This window comes from Callorhinus ursinus, unplaced genomic scaffold (genome assembly GCF_003265705.2).
Source record: "Callorhinus ursinus isolate GAN/ISIS: 27379988/994484 unplaced genomic scaffold, GSC_fseal_2.0 scaffold39, whole genome shotgun sequence".
In the NCBI taxonomy this organism is placed as follows: domain Eukaryota; kingdom Metazoa; phylum Chordata; class Mammalia; order Carnivora; family Otariidae; genus Callorhinus; species Callorhinus ursinus.
In genome coordinates, this window is record NW_027397101.1 from 8567630 (window position 1) to 8584248 (window position 16619).

At 38.1% G+C, this 16619-nt stretch overlaps 1 protein-coding gene across 13 annotated transcripts in view; it reads left to right on the plus strand.

Annotated features, from left to right (window-relative positions):
- The window catches only part of KDM4C (lysine demethylase 4C), a 586257-nt gene that overhangs the window by 127647 nt on the left and 441991 nt on the right, over positions 1-16619 (plus strand). The window contains exon 5 of one of the 13 annotated variants that reach the window (XM_025887839.2): positions 9912-10483. The exons of the other annotated variants lie outside the window; for them this stretch is intronic. Within the exon in view, the coding sequence (XP_025743624.1) occupies positions 9912-9956 (45 nt within the window). The 3' untranslated portion in view covers positions 9957-10483. Of the gene's footprint in view, positions 1-9911; positions 10484-16619 lie in introns of those variants that run through there. 13 annotated transcript variants of the gene reach the window in all.

The following is a 16619-nucleotide window of genomic DNA, read 5'->3' on the forward strand; positions in this document are numbered from 1 at the left end:
ATGGGTTTTGTAAAGGGCAGATTTCCTATTTTTGTTACCGTTTTAGGCACTTGAGAAGTAGTCCTTTGTTATGCTGTGTGTGATCCATAATTCCTCATTGGATAAGGGGAAATCAAGACATATCAGTAGGATTTCTGTGGCTGGTATTTTTCAGATTGAAACTAGCGAATGGTACAAATACCTGAAATTGTTTGACAGTAATATATTATGTGGTTATCTGGCTAATATTTAAATTACACCAAAATTTTTTTAAGCAAAACACATTATAAAAGTATTTGGGAAACAGGAAATATTATCCATAATACTACCACTTTAAGGCAAAAAACAGTATTTTAATATGCGTTCTTCTAGTAGTTTTCCCCTAGTCATTTAAAAAAGTTATATTTGAACAGGCTTAGTCTCCTGTTTTCCACAAATTGTGAAAGATTTTCTTATTTATTTATTTTAAAAAAAGATTGATTTATTTTAGAGAGAGAGTGTGCACATGCATGCGTGTGGGGAGGGGCAGAGGGAGAGGGAGAGAGGGAATCAATCCCAAGTGGACTCCCTGCTGAGCATGGAGCCTATGGGCTGTGGGATCTATATCTCAGGACCTGAGATCATGACCTGAGCCAAAATCAGGAGTCCTACGCTCAACCAACTGAGCCACCCAGGTGCCCTGATTTTTCTCTTTTTTAAAAAGTACATATTATTACAATCTTTCCAGTTATTTTTCATGAGACTATAATATACTGGAAATAATCCAGTCCTTTTTGTCTCCTCCTAATACGTGTAAACTCTTGTCTTTTGTTGCTATTGCTGTTCTTCCTTTTTGAAACCTTTTATTCCCTCTCTCATGGTTTTATTTTGGGAAATGTCTTACATACTGAAAGGTTAAAGTAGTGGGGTGAACACTTGAATACTCTTCACCTAGATTCTCCAGTTGTTAATATTTGCCTCATTTCCTTTGTTTTTCCATTGCTCTGCCATTGTCTCTCTTTCTCTCTTTCTCTGTGTTTCTATCTGCTATAACATTTGAAAGTAAGTTGCAGACATTATGACAGTTCTCCTTTAATTATTATGTGTGTTTTAATAACAAGGCAATTTAACATTAGTATATCATTTAATATATAGATCATATTCATGGGATCCTAATTTTGCCAAAAAAATATATATATATATATAAATTTTTTCCCTCATCTGAAGGATCTGGTCAAGGATTTCTGTTTATAATTAGTAAGAGATTTATAGGGTGATGCTTAGAGACTAGATGAATATCCTGTATTCCAGCAGCCTTTCATCTAGTGAATTTACATCCATTGATAATATTTGCCTGAATCTATTATTACAGTATTTTTAAACTTTCTATGTTTTGAAAGCTAGGAAAGTGCATAAAACATAACTTAAAGCTTCATAAATCATTGCAAAGTGAACACCTGTGTACCATCACTGACTTCAAGAGTTCCCCTGCACACCTTCTTCACTGATCATGGTCTTCCCTTTTTTCTCCAAAGATAGTCACTATTCTGACTTTATGGCAGTCATATACTTTTTTTCTTTAAAGATGTAGTTCATTATATTCTGTTTCTGAATTTTATATAACTAGGAGAATCATTCAGTGTGTATTCTTTTATGTCTGGCTTCTTTCATGCATTATAAACATTTACAAGCTTTTTCGGCACTGTAGCTATAGTTCATTCATTTTCTTTACTGTATGTTATTCTATTGTATAAATGTTCCACAGTGCATTTATTGTTTTGCTGCTAATGGTCATGTTGATTGCTTCTAGTTTTGGCTTTTATGTGCAAAACTTTCATGAATGTTCAGCACGTTTTCCTGGGCATGGAAGCATGTGTTTACATTGGATGTACACCTAGTAGTGGTTATAGGGTATGCGTATGGTTAGCTTTAGAAGAAAACTATTTTCCAGTTTGTACCTTCTTATAGTAGTGTTTTTGAGTTCCTATTGCTCGACATCCTACCTAATACTTGGTATTGTCATTCTTTTCCATTTAGCCATTTTGTTGGGTGTTTGTAGTAGTAACTTGTGGTTTTAAGTTGCATTATGATTTTTTTCCTTATGTTCATTGGCTGTTCGGATTTTCTCTTTTATTGAGGTGCATTTTTAAGCCTTTTGAATATTTTTCTTTTGTGTCTTGCTTTTCTTACTGATTTATAGTTCTTTATGCATTCTGGGTATGAGGTAGTGGCACAATTTAAAATTTTCTAGGTGGATTTTTTTTTTAAAGATTTTATTTATTTATTTGACAGAGAGAGAGACAGCAAGAGAGGGAACACAAGCAGGGGGAGTGGGAGAGGGAGAAGCAGGCCTCCTGCTGAGCAGGGAACCCGATGCGGGGCTTGATCCAAGGACCCTGAAATCATGATCTGAGCCGAAGGCAGTTGCTTAATCGACTGAGCCATCCAGGCACCCCCCCTTTTTTTTTAAAGATTTATTTTAGAGAGGAGTGGGGAGGGGCATAGGGAGAGGGAGAGAGAAACTTAAGCAGACTCTGTGCTGAGTATGGCGCCTGACATGGGGGCTCCACCTCATGACCCTGAGATCATGACCTTAGCTGAAACCAAGAGTTGGATGCTTAACCGACTCTGCCACCCAGGTGCCCCTAGATGGGTTTCTAAATTGAAAGGACCATTTTTTCTTTTTTTTTTCCTTAAAGATTTTATTTTTTTATTTTTGCGAGAGAGGGAGAGAGAGAGAGAGAGAGAACGTGCACACGAGCAGGGGGGAGAGGCAGAGGGAGAAGCAGACTCCTGGCTGAGCAGGGAGCCCCACGCAGGACTCCATCCCAAGACCCCAGGATCATGGCCTGAGCTGAAGGCAGACACTTAATCGACTGATCCACCCAAGTGCCCAAAGGACCATTCTTATTTTTGAATATGGACTAGATATTAGATGATACTGTGGAATTATTGTTCTACTAGATGTAATGATGGCATGGTGACTGTATATGTCTGTGTATATATATATACATACACAACACATATATATTTATTAATTAAAGATACACATTTAAATATATGCAGGTTAAGTGACATGGGGTTGGGATTTGCTTTTAAAATACTATAGAAAATAAGATGATTGGATATAGTTGAAAGAAGGTTGTAAAAATATTGGTAATTGAAGCTAGATGATAGATACATGACATTTTAAATATGTATATGTTTGGAATATTAAAGTTAAAAAAAGAGAAAACATTCCCCATTCTCCTTCTGGGTTTTCATTAATATAAGTAAATTCTACGTTGAGAATTTATTATTTATTAAGATAGTATATACTCATGTAGAAAATTGAAAAAATATAGAAAAATATGAAGAAGAAAATAAAAATTACTCATAAGCTTACCAAACAGAAACAACCTCTTTAAGATTTCCTTTGGCTTTTCATTTTACGTGAATCCGTATGTATGTGTATACATGTATTTGCATGTTAGTATGTTTCCCCAAAGAGCCAAGGAGATTTTAACAGTTTTTGGCTTGAGAAACATTTTCTAATATGGCTCTTTAGAGGATTCTTTAGTGTATTCTAGTTCCCGCCATGTTTAGATTGCCAAATTGTGTCTTGTATTAGATTGTTGCTATATATATATATTTTAAAAATTTTATTTATTGAGAAAGAGAGCGCACGAGCAGTGGGGGGAGGGGCAAAGGGAGAGGGAGAAGCAGTCTCCCGACTCAGGCTTGGGGCTCGATCCCAGAATCCTGAGATCATGACCTGAGCTGAAGGCAGATGCTTAACCGACTGAGCCACCCAGGTGCCCCAGATTATTGCTATATTTTTTTGGTATTTCAATGCTAGTGTATTCTTATTGATTTATTCTTTAGTGATAACAAATCTATTTTTTTTAAAAGATTTATTTGAGAGAGAGACACAGAGGGAGGGAGAGAGAGAGTTCCAAGCAGACTCTGTGCTGAGCATAGAGCCCAATGCAGGGTTTGATCTCAGGACCCTGAGATCATTACCTGAGCTCAAACCAAGAGTCAGAGGCTCAACTGACTACGCCACCCAGGTGCCCCAATAACAAAATCTGTTTTCAAGTTTAACATGTTATGGTTCCTTATATTTGGGAAAATGAGTGCCATTAACAGTTAGGCTTCCTTACAGACCATGGGACCTTGTCTTAAACCACTTCTGTGGGATTTCCATTGGAATGGGTAAGGCATAGTAAATACCGTTGGCATTTTATACATGCGACCCTTTATTTCTGAAGTTCCTAGGCTAGTTGAGGGCCTGCCAGGTGCTCTTCTTATCTTCCATACCAGTTTTAAGGAAGCAGTTGTGTATAGTTAATCTCATAGTTGTAGAAATGTGTGGAACTAGGTTGTTGTCAACCACAAATTTCCCCTGAACTGATGGTTTATTTTGTGCTGTCTCTCTGGTTTCTTCTGCATGGTATACTGGCAAGGTTTTAGGCTTCCAAGAGGAAGATTGAGCTGAGGAATCATCTAGATTCTGGGCTGAGAGGTTGCATGTCTTAGTGCTCTAAAATAAAATAAAACTTAGTTTAAGGTATTTTTTTCTAACCACCCTTTGGGATCGTTGACCTCTTTGTTCCTTTTTGCATATATAATTTAGAGTTAGAAGCAGCATATTTGGGACAGTTTCCAGAACAATTAACATAAAGATGCCCTGAACTAGCTTTCCCTATTTGATAGTAAAATACAATAATTGTTGATGGCACAGAAGAGGCTGATGGACTTTGGTTTGCTGTGCTTATCAATGTATTGCTTATATTTGAAAACTGGTTACACATTGGCATTGCTTTAAGGGAACATTGACTTTAGAATTCAGATTTGAGTAACTTCAGTTATTAAAATCCAAATGAACAAAATGCACTGGTTTGTAAACATGCAGTTTTAAAGCATCCTCATCATTTCCACGTTCTGAAGTCAGGAATCTGTCATTTTGGTAGGACCTACAAGGCATAGTATTTTATGGAATTTGTGTGGCTCTGCAGGAACATTTCATAGCTCCAGAATTGAGCTGACATTTTAAAGCTTTTGTGGCATAAAGAGAGACAAGTGAGATGTTACTGTTACTGGTAAACAAACCAGTCACACTCATGACACCTTAATTCAAACAAATGAAAAACAACTTGTTTTTGCCCCTTTGAGGTAGATGGAGAGTAACAAGAGAGAGAGTGCATTAAAGAGTGATGAATGAGTGTACTAATAACCCACAACTGTCAGCAACGTTTGAAATCATCACAATGAATGTGCATTGAAAAAGCCCATGTATTGTTTTGCTCTTTACTGTTGTGTCCTTGAATTGTTTAACTGTTTGGCTCAATATTTATTTTTTACTTATTTTTATTTTTTTAAAGATTTTATTTATTTATTTGAGAGAGAGAGACACAGCGAGAGAGGGAGCACAAGCAGAGGGCGCAGGAGAGGGAGAAGCAGGTTTCCTGCTGAGCAGGGAGCTTGATGGGGCTTGATACCAGGACCCTGGGATCATGACCTGAGCTGAAGGCAGATGCCTAATGACTGAGCCACCCAGGTGCCCCTGGCTCAATATTTAAATTGTATTGGGAACTGGTTTGGTATGGTTTATGGCATTATTTTGGAAGGAATTATAGTCATCAAATTGTAGTTCACTTTCCCCCCAGTTTCTAGTTAACGGCCATTTCCTTTTTGTAGAATGATCAAAAAACCGTATCCATTTTTTTTTTTTTTTTTGTGAGGCTGGGAGTTCTTGGAGAGGGTGTGGGGAGGTAAGCGGAACAATTTGTGCAGGGTGCAGAGATGAATAAGGATCCTCGTTCTCAAGTAATTCATAGGCTTAGAGGGGCAGTAAAGTGTAGTGAGCTTGGCCATAAAGGCAAGTGTAGGGTTCTAGGGAGCCGGGAGGAGAGACGCTTAGAGCCGACTTGGCACTGAAGGGAACACTTGCTGGAGGAGAGACAACATTTGAACTGGACCTCGATGAGTCAGGTAAAGGAGGCAGAAAGGAGGATGGGGCAGGAGCTAGACAGATTTGAGGGTAAGACCATACGTAATAGTCTCTCTATTTTTACTGAATTCTGAGGCTTTTTTCTCAACACCGGCTTGAGGAGGGTGAGGCTGGCCTGGAATAATGGGATCTAAGAGGAGGGCATCTGCCCCAGGCTGCAGGCAGGGCTGTGGATATGGGCTCAGACCTGTGGTGCTATAGTGGCCCCTCCTGCTCAGATGTTTGTCTTGCAGCACCAGGCAAATCTTTTCAGTGGCACAGGGGGTGCCATTTTAGTGATGATCAGGCTTGGATAAAACACAGGAATTAGGGGTGAGGTTGTTCATGAAGGACTAGTTGAGGACAGTCAGCCCTAATAAGGGCTGGAGGGCTTGGAGATCCTAGGGCATGAGTCTTGGCTCCTCTTTCATTCTGCCGCTTCTTTCAGAGCTTGATTTCCTTAGGATATACAAAAGAGTATCAGTCTGTACCATGGGCAGTATCCTGTGGCAGTAGTAACAGTCACATGATTTAAGCAAATTACTCTTTTTTCAATTGAAATACCAAGACTATCAAAGGCATATGGTGACACAACCCAGCCTTTGGGTATATGATGCAGAGCAGTCGGATTCTGTCTGTTGTTTGTCTTTATAAAGTTTTATTGGAGCATAGCCTAATTCATTCATTTATATTATGGCTTTTTTTTCCCACTACAGTGGCAGAGTTAAGTAGTTGTGACAGAGATTGTATGGCCCACAAAAACTAAAATATTTACTGTCTGGTCCTTTGCATAAAAAGTTTGCCAATCCCTAATATGGAGGCATAATTATGTACTTGGGGAGGGATGCTCAAAACCTTTTTGAGATTAATGGGATATAAATAAAATTCTGAATGTTCTCAGGAGAATGAGATTCATAGATTCATATATATTGACTACACTGATACCTTGAGACAGTGAAATTGAGGTGTTTAATTATGTCAGGAATTTTCTGTAATTTAAGATGTTCCTGAACTTAGAAATAGAGCAACGTGTGTTCTTGGGTGGCCCTAGATGACTCCTTGGTTACAGTAACATAAGCTTAAGAGTCCTAAGATCTGAATCTTTGTTGTTAGACTTCACTAAGGGCTCGTCCATTTTATATATATATATATATATATATACACACACACACACACATATATATGTGTATATATATATTTAAGCATTTAATTAATTAATCTAAAGATTTTATTTATTTGTGAGAGAGAGAGCACGAGTGGAGGGGTAGAGGGAGAGGGAGAAGCAGACTCCCCGCTGAGCAGGGAACTCGAAGTGGGGCTTGAATCCAGGACTCTGAGATCATGACCTGAGTTGAAGGCAGATGCTTAACCAACTGAGCCACCCAGGCACCCTGAGCTCATCCATTATGAAGAAAGTTTTAACTAGCCTTTGCTAACTATACATTTAAAAAGTTAGCTTTCTGTTAAAAGAAGCATGAGAGTTTCTTCAGGAAACACACAAAGAAGAAGAGACACAAGGAGTGAAGAGGAACAGGGAGAAAATGTCCTGTAACTGTGTGGGATGATCCAACTTGGCTAAGGGACATGAAAGTCAACAGGTATCTGTAGAAAGACAGAAGCTAGGACATTTCTGAGATAGCCAGTAGCCGAGTGTATTTCCACAGACCTTTGAAGTCAGTGTGCATCTCTTTGTTCTGTGTGTGAGAGTAAAGCACAGGCATCAACATTATTTTAGAGCGAGACAGTCAGTCTTGTGTTCTATGTGCTATTTAGCGCTGCATTTCTAGCAACACCTGTCATACAGTATAATGTCTTACTGATGATAATGGTTCATTAAATTGAGGTTTAAAATGAAGTTCCTTATGCTTTGTTTAAGCTGGCTATTGTCTTCATAATTTGTAACACTAGAAGAATCCCCAAGAATATTGTCTGTCTTCACGAGAGTCCTCTTTGCAAAATTTTCCCTTTGTTGAATGGTGACAGACAGCTCTGCCCCTAAGCCTCACCCACCTCCTCCATTGCCCAGGCTTTCTGATTCGAATGTCTCATAACATCACAGGCAGTACAGTCTGCAGTGACCCCTTTGAGCTGATGTTGTCAGAGCAGTGTACCAGCAAGGATCCAAAACCGTCATAGTTCTCACTTAAGAGCAAGTTAGCCTTCTTTGGATGCCTTATGTCCTGGTACTTCTTTTTTTGAAATAAACCTATGAGATGGTATTGCATTAAGATTGACAATTTCTTTTGTGTGTCATCATTTTTAATGGCAGTTTTCTGCAGTTTACTGAAGGAAGATAACACATCTTACTGTGAGGGGAAACTGCCTCACCCATGACCTACAGCTTATGCCATCTATCACTGTTCATAAATCTCTCAGACTTGCTTTGAGATTTGGTTCCTTCAGTAAATTTTGTTCCTCCCCCACTTGCAGATGCTTCCAGATCTTTGAAGGTGTCTACCACCTGCCCCTGTACCAGCCTGGTACTCAGTGGTCTCCTGCTCTGCGAGTGGCGCTCAGTCCGCTGTACATGGAATTTCTCTAGTTGCTCAAATATTGTTATGGCTTGAGTAACTACAGTTAAGCTTTCCACACTGCTGTGTTTAGTAGATAGGGACATGTGGAGGTCATGCCTTATGTGCTTCCTTCCCTCAGTATGCCCCATCACTTCCAACTCTTTCTGATGTGTGGGCTTCTCTAAGTTTCTTATGCTCACTTATTTTATTGTTGGTCGTTTATACTTTCTCAGAAGATATTTTCATTGATGATGATAGCATTGGTGTTCAGTACATTTAATATGGGTACAAAGCATGATTGGCCTAATCCTTTAGGGAGAACAGTTGAGATAAAACTGAACTGTTATCCACATTCCCTTACCTAGATTTGTGTACAACCAAAATGATTCTGTTGGTGGACATTCAGAGTCATTATAGAGAGTTTCTGATTTGGATAGTGAATTTTGGGTAAAAAATATATATATAATTATAGCAAATATAGAAAATAAATATAGAAATAGACTCTTAGTCCAGTGATGGCAGGTGTTATTTCTCACAGACTCTTCAGTCCCAGCTCCTATCATAGTGTGTGCTGCAAAGAATGCACTGAAATAATTGTAGAATTGATGAGTGTATGACTTTTAAAAAATAGTCTGAGGACAAATCATGGAGTTTCTTGTATGTTTTTGGTTATCACTCTGTACATCTTGAACTGTTTGAGATTATTTTAGTAGGGAAGTGATAGGATCAGAATCATGTTTTAGGAACTGTGATCAGATGATGGTCTATAAGATGAACTGGTCACAGCAAGAGGCTTGGAAAGTGCTCAGAAGAGGAAGAGGGACAAGTTAGAGTAATCTTCCCCAGTGTGTGTATTTCTGAACACTAATACCCTGAGGCAGTGGTTCTCAAACTTTTTGGTCTCAGGCCCCCTTTATACTTCTGGTAATTTATTGTGGACCTCAAAGAGCTTTTCTTTTGTAGGTTATATCTATCCTTGTTTATTTTGTTAGAAATTAAAACTGAAGCTGAGAATATTTAAAAGTATTTAATTAAGAATAATCCATTATATAATAACATACATATTTTTATTAAAAAATGACTATACTTTCCAAAACAAAACATTTGGTGAAAGGGGTGGCATTATTTTACTTTTTTCAAATCTCTAATGTCTAGCTTAATAGAAGACCTCTGAATTCATAGCATTTAGTCTGTGGTGATGTCATGTAGCCTCTGGAAAACTCGACTCTACTGTCATGAAATGAGAATGAGTGAAAAGCAAATAATGTGTTGGTATAATTATGAAGACAGGTTTGATGCCGCAGACCCAAATGGGATCTGGGTGTTTCCCAGTGGCCCCCGGACAACACTTGAAAACTGTTACCTTAAGATATTTAGCAAAAGATTCCTTTTCTGATCTCAGTTTACATAGATGATGCAGGGATCTTAAGACAAAATAACAGTGTTCCATTTTTGTTACTGACCTTCAGGTAACTGCGTTCCTGATAAACACTTCAAAGACCAAATCACATTAGGAGACAGTGGTTCTCATCATGGAAGCCATGGAGTTCTTTGGGGATCATCATGCCACATATTCTGTCATATAACTCAGGCAAAATTTTACAAGCAGAAAATGGACTTAGGATGTGAACTCAAGTCCCTAAGTCTCAAAATATATAAAATATTTTAAAGAAATTATATTTCTGAGATTATCCCTCAATGTTAATTTGCTAGTCATCTAGGTATTTCTTAATATACAATTGATAGAAAATTCAAAACATTTTGAAAAACTGTGGTAAACCTTAAGACAAAAATACAGTGTCTTATACTGTATATTTCTCCTTGAGAGCTGGAGAATTTTTTTTCCCTATTTATGTACTGGGTAGATGGATGTGTATTTGGGGTCCTATTTCCAGTATATTTTTGCCAGTTTTCTTTAGTGTCTGTGAGTATAAATACATAAATGTTCAAGGTAAAAGTACGTTTTTGTTGATATAAATGTTAAGGATAAAAAATTTGGAAAGCATTGTATAAAAGAAAAAAATTGAAATCACTAATAAATCCTGGCATTCAAAGACACTAGCTGTCAAAAACATTTACTGTATTTCTTTCCAATGTTTGTTCTCTACTTAATGCTTGAGAACTGTGGGTTTTTTTGTTTTTTTGTTTGCTTGTTTATTTTTTACAGATACGGTATCGTAGTGCACATACTTGTTTTTTTTTTTCTCTCCCATTTTAATGCATTGTGAACGCTTTCCCATGTTGATAGATGTTCTTCAACAGGGTGATTTAACATTTATTTTACCTGTCATATTTTTATTGGTAGGATGGTTTTCTCAGGCCAGGGGGGAACATAAATCTAAGGTGAAGAGGGATGCAGGCAGGCTGTGGAGTCAGGGAAGGTATGACAACTCCTGGTCTTGCAGAGATCATTGTTGGGTAGGCCACAGTCCATAGTGGGGTGGCCAGATTATTGTCCACCCAAGAGAGTGGCACTTTGCCTCAGACATTGGCTGCCTTATTTCCTGCCTTTCCTGCACAGCCTCTTGAAATAGAAGGCCATTATTAAACAGTACAGAATATTTGCTCTATTTACTTACACAATCAATGCCTGCTATCCCTAGCTGTGACTTTCAAGAAAGCCCTGTCTTTACCTTGGAGTCTTCATCTGTAAAGGGAAGTGATTGAATTAACTGCTCTCTGAGGTTCCTCCCAGATTAAAAATGTTTGTTTCATGATGAGCAAAGTTTCTTGAAGAAGGTGAACTGGATTCTTTGATAGTGCAGTTTTACGAGCTCCACATTTTTTTGGTATTATAATTTTATCAAGAGCCTCTCTATAAGAAAGCTTTTGGCTAAAGCATGGGAATCTTTTCATACTAAGATTTTAGTTTTAGCGGCATCTTTAGCCTTATAAATGATATGTTTTTTTTCTTCTCACAATGGGGGAGCTTAAATACCTTTACCCACCAGATGGTGCACTTGGACAACAAATTTATCTAAGGCTGAGGGTTTCCAAATGAAGTTAAATGGTTTAAACTGAGTCACTAACAAAGTTCCTTTCCATTTTGTATTTGTATCATGTCAGTATATCATTTCTCTTGGAATAAGAAATAATTTGAAGCCAGAACACTGTGTGTGTAATTTTCACATCCAAGGTAAAATGTCATCATTCCAGACATGTTTTGGTTCAAAGAAAGAGATATTGGCTTATAGGATTTTGGCTTTCAGATTTTAGTTTTGTGAAATAAGGTTTTCAGTTAATCAAAACTCCTTATCTGCCAGGATATTATGGCTGATCTTCAGTGAATGATCCCATATTATGCCATCCAGACAGGGGAGGTGATACTTCGAATTCACTAGTCATATTTCATCTAGAATGTTCCATCAGTTCTGGAAGCTGTGTTTTTAGAGGACTATTGCTAGAGCAGCATGCCAGGATTATACAGGAACTGATAACGGAAGACATGTAAAGCCCAGATGTAGGGTGACCTCAGAGTACACGGCCACTGCCCTCAAGTGTATTGCATGTGAGAGGGTTAGGGGGATCACTGTGGGAACATCAATTTTGTCTCTGGAAGAACTTTCTGAAGAACACAATTGCCCAAAACAGGCTAGGCTGCCACTTGAGATAAGCAGTTACTGACTCAGCATGTTCATGGGGAAAAACCATCTGATCTTATGTTGGAAATGATTTTGGGCTGGATAGGATTTGGATAGAATTAGTCATTTTTCTTTAAGTCTTCTCTTTATGTATCAATGGTTAGACTTCACAAGTAAAGTATACTTACATGTTCAATACAGTGCTAAATTGATAAATCAGAAATATGTGTAGAGCCCCATGCTGCTGAGTGGTTTGTGGAAGTGTGAGAAATGTCAGGATAGCAGGTCTTTGCCAGTGCAAGGTGCCTACTAGTTAGCTGGAGAGTCATGAAAGGTTTGCCCAAGGGATAAATAACACATATAGTGCAAACTAGGTGCTCCATGGCTGGCATGAATACTATGCACCTTAAGAGTATAAAGAGGTTAAGCTTCCTGGGGACTGACATATGGTGAGAATTAAAGGTATAGTGGCCATTAGACATATGAGCAATGGTGGGGGGTGAGGATACTAAGTGTTCTGTGGGTACTAGATGATCAGTAGGCCCAGAGGGGCAGATATCTGTTGGGAAGGTATTAGGGAAGCAGCAATAGGAATTACTGAAGGGGCAAGAACATGATGGCCAAAGGTGAAAAACCAGAGTTTTATTGCTGAATTTGGCTGGTGATCATAGAATCATTGATGATTTCACCTGGAAGGAGTCTTGGAAATCATCTGAAATAGCCAACACATTTTTAGATGAAGAACCTCAGATTGAAATAGGATTTATCCAAGATGACCTACTTAGTGGCGGAGCTGGGAGGCCCCTTTTCCTATTCTGTTTCTACTATTCTACACTGTCACCAGGAAGGACGATTAGAACTTTGAACTGAGTTGTGTACTCTGGACCTCTTCCTCTCTTGGGTTAATATCTTCCAGGGTCTTCACTGGATGTTTAGTATCTTCAGAAGCAAGCTTCTGTTGCCATTGCAGCCCTGGCCTTGCCTGCAGGTTTATAAAAGTACTTTGATAAGGCATGTCCATTTGAAGCTCCATTCCCACCTTGGCCCCACTCTTTCCCATTTTTTAAAAAATGAAGATGAATATAATCTAGATTTCATCTTTATTATGGCTTTTAAAGACATGGAAGCAGGTATTTTTTTTTTAAAGAGGAATTTTATAAATAGAATAGAAAGATTCACGTAATTCTACTGTGAAAAAGGAACTATTGATCCACACCTTCGGCTTCTAGAATCTGTTTTTAGAAATGATCAGAAATATGGGTCAATGTTTATCAAAATTATTTTCCAGTGTTTTTTTAAATTATAGCAAAGAATGTAAAACAGTGTATGTGTTACAAAAGAAAATAATGATACAAATTGTTGTAGACGTGAAGTAATACATACAATAGAATAGAGGTTAGGAAAAGGTTTATAATTTAGTGGTGAGTGAATAAACCAAGGTAACTGTGTATAGATGTATCCCCAAGATAGATGCAGCAAAGCTGGTCCCAAGAGGGAAGTATATAGCAACATAGGCCTTCTCAAGAAGCAAGTAAAGTCTCAAATACACAACCTAACCTTACATCTAAAGGAGCTGGAAAAAGAACAGCAAATAAAGCCTAGCCAGCAGGAGAAGAGAAATTAAATAAAGATTAGAGCAGAAATCAATGATATAGAAATAAACAAACCTAGTAGAATAGATCAACAAAATTAGGAGCTGGTTCTTATCAAAAAGAAAAGAGAAAAGGGCATCTGGGTGGCTCAGTCGTTTAGCGTCTGCCTTCAGCTTAGGTCATGATCCCAGGGTCCTAATGAGTAAAACTCTTAAAAAAAAAAAAAAAGGAAAAGAAAAGAGAAAGGACCCAAATAAATAAAATGGTGAATGAAAGAGGAGAGATCACAACCAACACCAAAGAAATGCAAACAATTATAAGAGAATATTATGAGTAATTATATGCCAACAATTTAGGCAATGTGGAAGAAATGGATAAATTCCTACAGACATATAAACTACCAAAACTGAAACAGGAAGAAATTGAAAAGCTGAACAGACCCATAACCAGCAAGGAAATTGAATCAGTAATCAAAAATATCCCAACAAACAAGAGTCCAGGGCCAGATGGTTTCCTAGGGAAATTTTACCAAATATTTAAAGAAGAATTAATGCCTATTCTTCTGAAATTGTACCAAAAAATAGAAATGGAAGGAAAACTTCCAAACTCATTCTATGAGGCCAGCATTACCTTGATCCCAAAACCAGACAAAGACCTCACTAAAAAGGAGAATTACAGACCAATATCCCTGATGAACATGGATGTAGAAATTCTGACCAAGATACTAGCTAATAGGATCCAACAGTACATTAAAAGGATTATTCACCATGACCAAGTCAGATTTATTCCTGGCTGCAGGGGTGGCTCAACATCCACAAATCAATCAATGTGATATACCACATTAATAAAAGAAAGGACAAGAACCATATGATCCTCTCAATAAATGCAGATAAAGCATTTGACAAAATACAGCAGTCTTTCTTGATAAAAACCCTCCACCATGTAGGGATGGAGGGAACATACCTCCACATCATAAAAGCTGCATACGAAAGACCCACAGTGAATACCATCCTCAATGGGAAAAACCTGAGAGCTTTTCCCCTAAGGTCAGGAATACTACAGGGATGTCCACTCACACTACTGTTATTCAATATAGTACTGAAAATCCTAGCCATAGCAATCAGACAACAAAAAGAAATAAAATGCATTCAGATTGGTGAAAAAGAAGTCAAACTTTCTCTTTGCAGATGACATGATACTCTGTCTAGAAAACCCAAAAGCCTCCATCCAAAAATTGCTGGAACCGATACAGGAATTAAGCAAAGTTGCAGGATATAAAATCAATGCACAGAAGTCAGTTAAATTTCTATATATCAGCAATGAAGCAGCAGAAAGAGAAATGGAGTCAATCCCATTTACAATTGCACCAAAAACCATTAGATACCTAGAAATTAACCTAACCAAAGAGGTAAAAGATCTATATTCTGTAAACTATAGAACACTTATGAAAGAAATTGAGGAAGACACAAAGAAATGGAAAAACATTCCATGCTCATGGATTGGAAGAACAAATATTGTCAAAATGTCTGTGCTACCCAAAGCAATCTACACATTCAATACAATACCTATCAAAATACCATCAACGTTTTTCACAGAGCTAGAACAAACCTAAAATGTGTATGGAACCAGAGAAGACCCCAAATAAACAAAATAATGTTGAAAAAGAAAAGCAGGGGTGCCTGGGTGGCTCAGTCGGTTAAGTGTCTGCCTTCAGCTCAGGTCATGATCCCAGGGTCCTGGGATCAAGGCCCACGTCAGGCTCCCTGCTCGGTGGGGACTCTGTTTCTCCCTTTCCCTGTGCCCACTTGTATGCTTGCGCATGTGTGCTCTCTCTGTGTCAAATAAATAAATAAAATCTTAAAGAAAAGAAAAAACAAAAGCTGGAGGCATCACAATTCCAGCCTTCAAGCTGTATTACAAAACTGTGATCATCAAGACAATATGATACTGGCACAAAAACTGACAGATAGTTCAGTGCAACAGAATAGAGAACCCAGAAATGGACTCTCAACTCTATGGTCAACTGATCTTCGACAAAGCAGGAAAGAATACCTAATGGACAAATATCCAAAAAGACAATTTCTTCAACAAATGGCATTGGGAAAATTGGACAGCCACATGCAGAAGAATGAAACTGGACCACTTTCTTATACCATACACAAAAGTAAACTCAAAATGGATGAAAGACCTAAATGTGAGACAGAAATCCATCAAAATCTTAGAGGAGAACACAGGCAGCAACCTCTTTGACCTTGGCTGTAGCAACTTCTTCCTTCTTGTCTCCAGAGGCAAGAGAAACAAAAGCAAAAATGAACTATTGGGACTTCATCAGGATAAAAAGATTTTTGCACAGCAAAGGAAGCGATTACAAAACTAAAAGGCAACGTACTGAATGGGAGAAGATATTCACAAATGATATATCAGATAAAGAGCTAGTATCCACAATCTATTAAGAACTTACCAAACTCAACATTCAAAAACCAAAAAAATCCAGTCAAGAAATAGGCAGAAGACATGAACAGACATTTCTCCAAAGACCTACAAATGGCTAACAGATACCTGAAAAAATGTTCATCATCACTTGGCATCAGGGAAATACAAATCAAAACCACAATGAGATACCACCTCACACCAGTCAGAATGGCTAAAATGAACAACTCAGGAAACAACAGATGTTGGTGAGGATGTGAAGAAGGGGGAAGCCTCTTATACTGTTGGTGGGAATGCACACTAGTACAGCCACTCTTGAAAACAGTGTAGAAGTTCCTCAAAATAGAACTACCCCATGACCCAGCAATTGCACTTCTAGGTATTTATCCAAAGGATAGAAATATAGTGATTCAAAGGGGGCACATGCATCCTAATATTTACAGCAGCAGTGTCCACAAAGCGAAACTATGGAAAGAGCCTAGATTAGCCATTGACAGATGAATGGATAAAGAAGCGGTGGTACACACACACACACACACACACACACACACACACACACACACACACACACACA